We start from the raw sequence: 13730 nt of genomic DNA on the forward strand, positions 1-13730 counted from the left end.
AGTTTATAAATTCAATTGAGTACATAAAATTTGAGAGCAGTTAATTGATTTTTTATTTTTAAAATGTTATAATGCTTATAATACCATTAAGTGATTATAAAACAACACCTAATATCCTCGACATGAAATCATAGTTACTTACACTGCATTTTGTTCATTTACTTTAAAATATTAGTATTGGATAAATATTAAAATATGAATATAAAATATAATATTTTAAATATATAATATGGAAAAATATGTAATAAATATATTTGCAAAAGATTAATTCGAAAACCAAACGAAATTTTGTTTAAATAGTAAAGTCGAAATATTAAAATTCATGATTCATTGAGGTTCAAATCGTAAATTTTTCTAGATTTTATATAAAATCTAAAAAGATAAAATACTATTATAATACTATTTATTTCTTTATAAAATGTATAAATTTTAAATAATTCTTTAGATTCGATTGGTAAGTAACATGACTCAATTAATCATATAAATGATAAAATAAATTTTTAAAAATCAAATCCTACAACCTTAATAAAATCGTAAAACTTTGTAGGCTTGCAATTTGAACTTTTCTGTTGAATATTATTACATTTTGAAGCATCTCATCAAAGAAAAGAAACAAAAATCATTAAATATTCCCGTTTTTAATTTGTTTTTGAAATACACCCCTTAACTTTCAGCGAAACATGTTGCCTAGGAATAACCCAATGTTCGAATGCAGACTATCGCCGGCTCCTCAGAATTTCAAACCCTTTTTCATGAAATTTCATTAGGCTAATGGATCATTAAACTATAAATACGTACTTAGCCAAACCACAATCAATCAAAAAAAAAAAAAAAGAAGAAAAAGAGAAGGTGTTTGTTGAGCTTCCATTAATGGCTTCTAACAAGCTTGTCATGCTCACCATTGTTGCCATATTTCTTCCTGCAATGGCCTTAGCGACGGATTATATCGTCGGGGATGACAGTGGATGGACAACCGGTTTCGATTATCAAGCTTGGGCAAAGGATAAAGTATTTCGTGTTGGCGATAAATTAGGTATATACTGAGACAACGAAGTTGGTTTTAGTTTACATATATGATTATATTGAATGTGTAGCGTATTTCAGTTTCACATTGTCATATAATATTTTTATTTTTATTTTGCAGTGTTTCAGTATCCTAAAGGATATCACAATGTGTTTAAAGTAAACGGTACGGGCTTCAAGAATTGTGACATTCCACCGGAAAACCAAGCTCTCACATCTGGGAACGATACGATTGTTCTTAAGACTCCAGGAAAGAAGTGGTACATCTGTGGTGTTGCTAGCCATTGTTCCATGTATGCCCAAAAGCTTACTGTCTTTGTTCAATATCCCTTCGGCTTGGCACCAGCCCCGGCTCCAACTCAACCTTCAGTGCCTGCAACACCTGCTCCTGCACCTCGACTACCAGTCACTCCTTCAGTGCCTGCAACACCAACTCAACATTGGGCTCCAACTCCTGCACTTTCAATGCCTACAACACCAACTCAACCTTGGACTCCAGCTCCTGCACCTTGGGCACCATCCACACCTTCACTGGCAGTAGCACCAACACCGGCTACACCTTCTGTGCCAGCAACACCATATGAACCTTGGGCTCCAGCCCCTGCACCCTGGGCACCGACTACACCTTCTGTGCTAGCAACACCATCTGAACCTTGGGCTCCAGGCCCTGCACCTTGGGCACCAACTACACCTACTGTGCCAGCAACACCATCTAACCCTTGTGCTCCAGCCCCTGCACCCTGGGCACCGGCTGCACCTTCTGTGCCAGCAACACGATCTCAACCTTGGGCTCCAGGCCCTGCACCATGGACAGCAGCTACACCTTCTGTGACAACAACACCATCTGACCCTTGGGCTCCAACTCCATCTCCCTATCCATGGATTTGATTTGATCAGCCATTCTATCGTCAGAGAACCATGTTTTGTTTGGCAGAATTACTTGCAATAATTTTAAGTGTGACCACTGACCACCATTTATTATAATACGTTATTGTCTGAGAATAGTAATCTTTTATATTACATCTAAGTCTAATTGATTTCCAGTTAAACAGTGTCAAATTGTTTAAGCATTTACTACAATTTAATACAAGGGGTGCCTTGTTATTTTTATTTTACAATCTGTCTTTGCCTAGTCACCCTTACGATTTTGAGTATGTTTATAACTGTAATAAACGCAATCCTTTCTCCTACCACAAATTTTTGGCATAATTGAAAAGAATGAAATGGAAACTGCGCATTCTATTTTGCAACATTAAAAGAAATGATAATAATTAAAAGATTAATAAAAATATAAAATCAAGAAAAATCACTTAAAAAAATCTAAGATGAAAATTAACCAAAAACGCAATAAAAATCCCCAAATTTTATTTAAAAACTTGATTTATCAATTTGTAATCGATTTTGTTATTCTTGATTTTATTTTTTTACCAAATTTAACCTTTTTATTGGCTAATATATTAAGAAATACCTTCAACTATTATACATGGTTTAAACAAGCCTTTATATTATTTTTGTAGTTAAATGAGCATCTTGGCTTATGATTTTTACTCAAGAAAACTTTTGATTTTAATATTAAAATAAAAATATTTGAAATTTTAGATTAATTTATGTTAATGTAAATTTGATGAAAATAGTTTATTAAATAAAATAAAAATTTAAAATTTATATATACAACACACTTAATCACTTTTTGAAAATTCCAATTACTCTTAAATTTTATGTTGATGTAAAATTTATATAATTTCTATTGCATCAACAGGCAATTAAGACAAGACATTGAACTTCAATATTAGAATCTAGGGCTTTGCTTATTCAACTAAATAATAATTTAAGGCTTAGTCAAACAAAATGTAATAGTTGAAGGACTATTTTAATATAAAATCTATATGATTGAGCCACACCAAACAGTTTTCTGGTTAGCTTTGAATTAATCAATCCGGTCTGGTCTTACAACCTTGATTATTCGATTCTGTTACATAATCTTCATAAGAAAGATGATCAAATAATAACCAAAACCGGCCTCGTATGATTCATTCAATTTGGTTGGAATATTTGGATGAAGGTTGGATTTGCTTACGTCAGTTTATGTTTTCTTCTTACACCCATATCTTCACAACGACACATGGAAAATAGAAGGCAGCCTGTTAATGACCCTATATTGATTGGAACTATGTTTTTTTGTAACAAATCTCATGAGGAGATACTTTCAAAATATTTTGGGAATAAAATATTTAATTTTCTTTAAAATATTAAAAATTAAAAATTTATTTTTTAAAACATTTCAACGAAGTATTTAGAATCTTGTTATAAGCATTTAAAAATGGTTTGAAAAGGTGAGGAGATGTACCACCCAAAACAACTCCTAATATGATGGGCATAAAACTCGCTTTAAGTTGAACCCAAAAGCCAGTGATATTTTCCATAAAACAATCAAGATTATGACATATATAGAACCACTCAAAGTCAAGTTTCATTTCAAATTTAAGATAAAGCAATCCATATGCATGCATGCAATTGATATAAAGATTTCATCTTTGGCTCACGACCTATCAAAAGTGTTCAAAATAAAATTTGACACCCACAACCATTACAAATTTAAGGTAGCATGAAACAAACATATATGCATTTTTAAAAGACTTCTCTAGTACATGTATGTAAGAGCCAAAACATAAATACAATCATTTCATACAATTTGATGATCACAATGGTGTATGACGGTGATCCACAAATTGAACCGAGTTTTACTTTAGAAACCTATGCGCAAAAGTAACAGTGCATTAAGCACAAGATTAATAAGATAATAAGGAAGTTACACATTACACTTAACTTTCATGTAGTGTCTCAAACCCAGCAGGGACGGTCCGACCTGAATTTTGAACGTCACATTAGCCACCAAAGTGACTTTCCGTTTAAACCAGCACAAAACACACCAACCAACCAATCACACCACACAATTAATCATGGAATATTTAATAAAAACCTAATATCATGCTTCCGTTGTGCTACTCTGTTCAACAATCAACAACAACACTAATTCACAATTTAATATTTAATAGACAATTACCTCGAAAACTTTAGTTAAACATACATGCATGCAATAAGGTATTTTTAAAAGGGCTATATTTATAGGGACTTGAAAAACCGTTTTGTTTAAAAACATATAATTAGATTTAAATCGTAATATAGTAAAATATCGGAAAAACTCCATTTCACAAGGTTTGAAAATAGTATTGTAGGATTATACGTATAAGTCTTGTTTCAGAATATCAATTAAGACATTACAAGCAATTTCATAAAATTTGTCATTTAATTAGTTCGTAGGCAACTAACAATTTACGTAATTAGTCTAGTTTTACATTCATGCATACTAAACATTCAATTGTTTTCTAAAACACTAACCTTTAGCATCAAAGTCTTACCTCAATGTCCAACGACTCTTTCACCTGCACTTATAAGTTAGTCAATCAATTAATCGAAGCATTCATCAAGCAATCATAATCTACCATTCAATCATCTATCTAAAGCACTAGTAAAAGTTCCAAATTAAACCAATTAAAGAGTCCATAATTTCCAATTACAACCCTACAATTATAACTAAGTCTAATTCTAAATCTTATAATTTGGTTCCACATTGCCTTCCTCATTGGGTTTGGGAACACAACGGCATACCTAGGTATAGCGTCGACCTGGATCCCTTGGATGACTCACTCCCACATATCTTCACAAGTTAAGTCACTGCAATATTATAAAAGAGTGGGTGAGCTTATGAAAGCTCAATGAGTGCTCAAACATACTACAAATAAACACATTAATCAATTTAGGTGAAATAAGCATACTTAATGATTCACTTTTTATCACAACTCACACAAGATAACAATTCACACGAATTAAACGGTTCACATAGATTAAACAGTTCACATAAAATAATAGTTCATATGAAATAACAGTTCATTCAATATAATAATTCATTCATACCACATCGTAACTCATATATCTCAAAAAATGATAAATTGACATTTTTGTGATCATGAAACATATAGGGGACTCTATCACCACCTATAAGTGGACTCTATCACCCACACATTAGATAAACGGATCTCCTTATAACGCCTCACTTTTGGACTCAAAGAGCCCTATGCTGTCTCCGCTATAAGTGTAGCACAAATGCTCACACTCTCCAACACTCTAACTCATAGAGCCCTGTGCTGTTTCCGTTGAATGGAGCTACGCTCGACATTCCTTTATCTCTCCAACACTATCTTCGGGCACAATGTCCATCGTAATAATAAGGGTGGGTACTCACAATTCTATGGCATGTCAATTATATCCAATGGTTCCATAAGGTCACAATGCCAAAATATCTCTTTAACACATTCACAATATTCAGTATAATAGGGCTTGCAATTAAGCAGAGCTCACACATTATAACACAGTTCGCAATTCACAATAGAGCATGGTTCACAAATAATATAACTTTCATGCAACATATATTGCACACATAACACAGTTCACATATCATTCATGACATAACTCACATAAATAATTGTTCGCATATTTTATTTAGCATAGGGCACGTAGTAGCTTAGCCTACATACAATACAACTCAAAATCTCACAATACATAATTTAGAAAATTAATACAATTCTTCATATTAATACATATCACCAAATTAACATAGTTCGCCATAATAATATAATTTGCCAAGTTAACTGGTTCACAATATAACACAAGACACAAATATAATTGGCTAAAAAACAGTTGAACTCTCACCTAGCATTTCTTAATAATATAATTTCACCAGAGAGCTCATAATTCACATACTAGTTCATGCATACATAGATATACACATTATCGATAAAACTCGCATGTTAAAAGAGTTCACATTATTATTTTTATATTAATTCTCAAACATTACAAAACCCATCCACACGTGTATTTATATTATATATAACAAGACCCTTTTACATATATATATATATATTATATTTTATGACCCATAAAGATATAAATTATATATGTAACAAGACGCATAAATATATTATATATACATATCTATTTAAAATCCCTGTCACATCAAATTTCAGCATATTCCATGTGCCATATACGTGTATATATATAAACTATTTCCCTACACATATATAATCATTAAACACACATATATATATATTATATATAACTGAACCATAGACGCATATATTTTATATATATATAAAATTCACACATATATTATATTTATAATAAGACCATGCTTACATATTTATATTATATATATATATACACCTATTTATTAGTACAATAGCTTACGCAACTGCTCACACCTATTAATATGCACACACACCACAACCTTTAAGTGCACAATTTCACACACTTGTCACACCAAATTCCATAATTTATAGTTACGACTTGTCTATTTTATTCTTATAATTACATGCACATTTTAAATTTATGTATTTGGCTGATTAAACCGCACAGTATGCATACCCTACACTTAAACAAAATTGCAATGGTTTGCACCAGGAGAAATCAAGGCTCGCATATTAACTAAGTATGGATTCGTATATGTTACCTTAGCTTGCATACTAGAGTTCAAAAGTAGTATATCAGACCACTCACCTTAGCAACCATTGCTTCAACTACCATGCTCAAGTAAGCTTTTATTTGCCTTTGTCCATGGTTGTAGAGGCTCCTAAATGAATTGACACTTTTCATACACATCAAACACATTACAAATGCATTACTAACATGAAAAAACACCATTAAATCATTCCAAAATCATAGATCAAAACCTATTAACCTCTATACTGAAAATTAAACTAGTTTTGCTGAAATAGGTGTTTAACCACTCAAATCTCATTTCTAAGCTTAGATTCAACTTCATTCATTCTAAATACACTACACCAGAATAGGCTTTTAGCGGCACTTTTTGCGGCGTTTGGAACAAAAGCGCCACAAAAAATAGAGCATTAGCGGCGATTTAGCCAAAGAGCCGCTAAAGGTAGAGCATCAATGGCGTTTATCTGAGTTACCGCTAAAAATAGGAATTAACGGCGTTTTATATAAAGCGACACAAAAAACCTAAGACGAACGGCGTTGTTTTTTGCGATTTTTTAAACATTTAGCGGCGTTTTTGTCTAAGCGCCGCTAATGCTCGGGTCTATAGCGGCGTTTTTGTTTAAGCGCCGCTAATGCTCGGGTCTATAGCGGCGTTTTTGTCTAAGCGCCGCTAATGCTTGGGTCTATAGCGGCGTTTTCGTATAAGCGCCGCTAATGCTCCGAGTCTTTAGCGGCGCTTTCGTCTAAGCGCCGCTAATGCTCCGAGTCTTTAGCGGCGTTTTCGTCTAAGCGCCGATAATGCTCTGTGTCTATAGCGGCGTTTTCGCCTATGCGCCGCTAATGCTCGGGTCTTTAGCGGCGTTTTTATATATGCGCCGCTAATTCTCCTGTATTCAGCGGCGTTTGTATCTAAGTGCCGCGAATGTATTAATCTTTAGCGACGTTTTTGCCGAAGCGCCGCTAATAGTAACAAAAATCTTATAAGTTGAAATAATTAATATTTTGTTCTATTTATTATATATATATATATAGTGGGACAATTTACATTTAAATTATAATTAACAAATAATATTGATTAATAAAAAAAGTTTTTATTAAAGAGAAGTCGATATATGTAACGACTAACTATTTATAACAGTTGATTTAAACTACTTTACGAGAGAAAATATATTAAATTATGAATAAAATAAAATATAGTAAAACTTAAATTGTTGTATTAATGTAAATAGTAAATTAAAAATAGAATTAACTTTTTATAAGAGTAATAAATTAATTTTGGTAGTACGTATATATTGTTCGACTAATTTATATATATTTTAACAATAATTATTGACTATATATTTAATTTAATTATGATTATATATATATATTAAAGATTTAGGGAATTTTTTTTATGGACGGTATTTTAATGAGTACGGGGTATAGATTTAAGGTAATTGGGGATTTAAGGTTAATTAAGGGGTTAGAGGTTTTAGGGTTTGAGATTTAGGGTTAATTTCAACGGTCATGTGTTAGGGTTTAATTAATTAGATTTGTTTTTTTATCATTTTTTATGGTGATCAATATATACGTTCTTATATATTTGTAAAATAGATATTCAAGAATAAATTTAATATATTGAATATTATAATAGGTAGATCATGATCACTTTATGCATGTCGATTAATCGATAATTATCAATATGTTTACAATTTTGTGAAAATGTCACCGTTTGTTTGTGGAATTGAAAATTTTAAGGTTTAGGTGTTAGGGGGATTTAGGGTTTAAGGGTTATGCTTTAGGGGTTAGGGGATTTAGGGGTAAGGGGCTAGGGGGTTATGGATTTGGGCCGGGTTTAGGGTTTCAACGGTTATGTTAGAGTTAAGTTATTAGATTAATTTAGTTTTATCAAATATGTTCTTATATATATATTTCTAAAATATATAATATATAATAAATTTAATATATTGAAATTATGAGTATATAGTTTAAATTTATTTATTTATCAATAAAATTAAATATTATAAATTTCAAACTTTATACAAAAAAATAAATATTATAAATGTAATATTACAAATTATTAAAAGTTTTTATTACTATTAATTATTGTTTAATCAATTATAACTATTTTATATATGATTATTAAAGATTTAGGATTATTTCGATGGCCGTGCTATTTTAAAGATTAGGGGTATATATGGATTTAAGGTTTGGGATATAGGGTTAGGGGTTTAAGTTTTACTAGTTACGGGCTAAGGGTTAGTGGTTTAGAATTTATAGTTTAGGGTTTGAGGGTCGATAAGGATTTTAATTAGGTTAGTTTAGATTAATTTCTTTAAATAATGTTTTAAAAATCAAATTAAAGTACCAATTGATATCAATTATATTAATGTTTTGTCATTTAAATATTATTTTAAATAGAAAGTTTAATAAGTTAAAAATAGTTTGAAATATGCATTAAAGCTTTATTAAACGGCTACCGTTTGATTATAACTTCAATTTGTAGTGGCGTTTTTGGAAACGCCGAAATATACAAGAAATAGTGGCGTATTCTAACAAACGCGGAATGGTGTCTTAAAATTTTGGCAAAACGACGCGTTTTCGTTCGCGTGTTTTACTTATCATTTTCGTAAGGCGTAACACAAATGTAAATGAATCGAGAGGAGAAAACGAAAGCTATAATATCGAAGAGAAAATACAAAGGAAAAAGGGAGAGGAGAACTCATAAATCGGGTGAAACGAAGCAGCAGTTGAGCCAATCTTGACAGGATACCATCAAAGTTGCGAATTTGTGGTGAAAAGGTAAGCTTTTGTCTTTTAAATCATTGTATCTTGATTTAGGGTTTGGGTTAAGTGTAATTTGGGAAGCGGGGTTTAAATAATAAATTCAATCACTAACCTTTGGCCTGTTTGTTTGGGAATTCGGGAATTTAGCGCTTTTTGCGTGTCAAGGGTTTGGGAATTTGGGAATTTCCTTTAGTGTTCCCCAAGTCAAATTTCCACGATTTCATTTCCCCAATTTCCCAACTTCTTTTCCCCAATTTCCCCAAGTTATTCTTCCCAAAGTATTTTCCCAATTTCCCAATTGCTCAATCCCTTTTGATAGCCGAACAACATTATTTTTCGGTATCGATGGACTTCCCTTTCCGTATTTTTTGTGCATTTTGGGTTTGGATCAATGGCAATTCATTTTTGTAACATTGGCTTAGGGAGAGCTCAATAGATTCACTTTCACTATCCCTTTACATGTTTTGGTTTTGGTTAGTCTTCTTCGACGATTTGCCATCTATGATATTCGAGTTAAATGAGATGAGTGTTGGGTATGAATTGAGTTAAATGAGATTAGTGTTAGGTATGAATATATGTATATTTTGAAATTTAAAATTTATGTCTGCATGTTTTGTCATAAAAATTATATGCATATTGTATATTTTAAATCACGCTTTCTCTTTATATATGTTATTTCCTTATTGTTGCTTGGCTCATCTCTCGTATAGATGACCTCGTATAATGTTTTCTTAGTCAACTGCAGCAGAAAGTAGACTTTTGATCAATTGATAAACTGCTGGAAATTCAATCGTGAAGCAATCCGTGAACTTGCGCCTCTACTTCCTTGCACCTTTACTTCCTTGTGAACTTTAAGAGGTATGTATATTTAATTTGCTAAATTTATTAGTTAAAGCAAATGTTCATCACTTTCTTACTTTAATTATTATGATTATTATTAACTTAATGAGTCCATGAATGAAATCCAAAACCGATGTTAACCAAATTTCATCAGTAGTTGAATTCATCACTTTGTTAGTGGTAATTATTGAGTAGTGTAGACAACCGAATTTTATTTAAGTCTACCAATTATTGAGTTTAATTTTTCAAATGAAAAGAAAATTCTAAATTCGAATCAATGTTGATTTGGACAAATTAATTAGAGGACTTTGATTGAATTTGGATCCATTTTCACTATTTGGGTAATGTATGATCCTTTTATTTTTATGCTAAATACATATATATTTTTTAGCTTTGACCATTAATGTTAGATTTATATAATTCTGAAAATATATTTTACAATATTTGGTCCATATGACCTTCACTGTTGATGGAGTCAAAGTCGCCAACCACCACCGCCAAGGACAACTCCTCTCCCATCTTCACCACGCCAACCGCTCCAACCTCTACTCCAGCCCTACCATCACACTATTCACTAAATCGAGTCCAGATCACTACTTCACTTGCACCTACCGTCAACCTCACACCCAAAACCCCACCAACCCGAACATCATCATAACCAAATCCACTACCAAAGAACCTCAAAAAAAAAAACACACCAGATCGCAAGTAAAAGGAGGAGGAGAGCAAATACAACCCTTAATCGAAACTACCAAAGCCGTATAAAAATTGATAAGGATACTGACTCAACAATTTTCAACCAATTCTCTTATTGATGGCTTCGGTTTAATAAAAATTGAAGAGTATAACTCAATTAGGATGATCAATTTTAAGAAATAATGTTATATCTTAAATTATCTTGAGTTATTTTTCTTTGTAAGTAGACTATATTGACATTTAATAATTATGAAGTTATTTTTACTGTTGGATATTTACATTTCGTCTTCTTTGAAATCAATTTATGCTTTTATGTCTATTTGATTATCCATGAAAATTAATTATTTTAAGGTTTGTTACTGTTCCTCCCAATAATGTTTAATTTTTAATTTTACGTTTGGATTAAACTATATTCTTTTATTAGATTATCTAAAATGAGGAAAGATAAGGAAAAGAAGAGATTAACCATAACTTTCATTTGATTAAATGGTAGAAAGAAAAGGAGGTAATATATTGTATTCTATTTTGTATATAAAGTTCAATTCAAAATTTCTCTTTCATTTTTTATTTTGATGGGTTGAGAATTTAAAACACACATTCAATTCGGTAAGAATGTGAGATGGTTGGAGTTAAAATGCCATTGACAGCTACCTAATAGAGAGACGGTCCACGTTTTTTATACAAACTCAATTCCCTATTTGCTACTAATTTCTTAGTTAAGTTGCATGCAAAATGCTTATTTACCTTATAAAATACTATTTGTATAATATTATAAAATACTGTTTATCCAATCTTTTTTTTAAACAAAATTGTTTATCCAATGTTTATATTATAAAATCAATATTTGTCTCTTATTGTAAGGGATATAACTTAATTAATTAATATTATACATAACTTACATTAATATTATACATAGATGACATAACTTAATTAATTAATATTATACATAACTTACATTAATATTATACATAAATGACATAACTTAATTAATTAATATTATACATAACTTACATAAATTAATTACTTAATATACATAAATTACATAACTTACATTAATATGATACATAAATGACATAACTTAATTAATTAATATTATACATAACTTACATAAATTAATTAGTTAATATACATAAATTACATAACTTACATTAATATGATACATAAATGACATAACTTAGTTAATTAATATTATACATAACTTACAACTTACATAACTTACATATTTTTAATTATTAAGTAAATTACATAACTTACTTAATTTTCATAATAAATAACTTACATAAATAACTTCTTACATAACTTATGTGACTTACATAACTTACATAGCATAATTTTCATAATACACAACTTACATAATTTGGGTAATAAATAACTTACATAATACATAACTTACATAGCTTAACTATACTTATTCCTAAATCCTAAACCCGTGCAATTTATTGTCAAGATTAGGCTTCAAGAAATAAGAAATGGACCGGTCTTGGATGAATTTGTCAAGGGTAAGCGACGGTTACCGAAATGGAGTACAAACTTTTCTAAATTTGCATTTCAATATGCAAGCCAAGAGAACATGATTCTTTGCCCATGTAAGAAGTGTGTCAACATAAACTGGCATTATCGTGAAGTTGTATACGAGCATCTAATTGTTGATGGGTTTGTTCGTGGTTATAAACAATGGTTTTTTCATGGAGAATGCCCGCCTAGTACTTCCTCTTCAAGGATGGATGTATCTTATGATAGTACTGCCTACCATCAGTCTATTAGAGGGGATGACATGGAAGGGATGTTGCGGGAAGCATTTAATATTCACAGTCATGGTTTACAGTCGTTCCCACCCGACTTTGTGCCATCTGATGATTGTAATCTCAGTGGAAATGCTTTTACCAAACCCGGAAGAAACCAACATCATGAAGAGCCGAATGGAGAAGCGGCAAAGTTCTACGCGCTACTTAATGAGATGAACGAAGAACTATATGAGGGATCGAAATTTTCAAAATGTCGCTCTGCATTCGTCTTTTCCAGTTAAAATGTTTGGGAGGGTGGACCGAACTCATTGACAATCTTGTTAGAGTTTTTGAGAGAAATGTTTCGCTTGCAAAAATCTCCCAGTCATGCAAAGATATGAAGAAAATGATAAAAGACTTAGGTCTTGGGTACAACAAAATCCATAGTTGCCCGAATGATTGCATGTTGTACTGGGGCGATCGGAGAAACCAACAGTGCTGTCATGTTTGCGGCGAATCCCGTTGGATGAATAGAAACACAGAAGATGAGAACGACGATGAAAATGATGCATAGCCAAGAAAGAAGCCGGTCAAGATTTTACGGTATTTTCCACTGATACCAAGGCTTCAAAGGCTTTTCATGTCGTCGAAGACAGCGGAGTTAATGACGTGGCACAATGAAGGACGAACCGATGATGGACTATTAAGGCATCCGGTAGATTCTTTAGCTTGGAAATCATTTGACAATAAATTTCCAAGCTTTGCAAGCGATCCGAGGAGTGTCAGGCTTGGCCTAGCATCTGATGGATTTAATCCTTACAAGATCATGAGTACTGCATACAGTACATGGCCAGTGGTGCTTGTTCCTTACAATCTGCCTCCGTGGATTTGCATGAAGCAATCTTCCCTTATCTTATCTATGATTATCCCTGGAGAGAAAGGGCCCGGGAATGATATCGACATTTATTTACAGCCACTTATTGAAGAGTTAAAACAATTATGGGCTGGTGTCGAGACATACGATGTGCTGAGAAAGGAGAACTTTAATTTACGTGCAGCTTTGATGTGGACCATTAATGACTTCCCCGCTTACGCCAATTTATCCGGTTGGAGTACCAAGGGTCGTTA

At 31.8% G+C, this 13730-nt stretch overlaps 1 protein-coding gene across 1 annotated transcript; it reads left to right on the forward strand.

The window, feature by feature from the left end:
* Nucleotides 1-870: 870 nt before the first annotated feature.
* On the forward strand, nt 871-1911 carry LOC105781257 (blue copper protein). Its single transcript, XM_052627060.1, has 2 exons — nt 871-1033; nt 1145-1911. Exons 1-2 carry the CDS (start codon nt 871-873, stop codon nt 1909-1911), a joined length of 930 nt encoding a protein of 309 aa, XP_052483020.1.
* Nucleotides 1912-13730: the final 11819 nt, after the last annotated feature.

The sequence above is a fragment of the Gossypium raimondii genome, chromosome 13 (genome assembly GCF_025698545.1).
Source record: "Gossypium raimondii isolate GPD5lz chromosome 13, ASM2569854v1, whole genome shotgun sequence".
NCBI lineage: Eukaryota > Viridiplantae > Streptophyta > Magnoliopsida > Malvales > Malvaceae > Gossypium > Gossypium raimondii.

Excerpts from the sequence above, each read along its gene's own strand:
- LOC105781257 (XM_052627060.1), top strand. The coding sequence starts at position 871 with ATGGCTTCTAACAAGCTTGTCATGCTCACCATTGTTGCCATATTTCTT. Across the intron at positions 1,034-1,144 it reads TCGTGTTGGCGATAAATTAG|TGTTTCAGTATCCTAAAGGA; the intron begins GTATATACTGAG and ends TTTATTTTGCAG.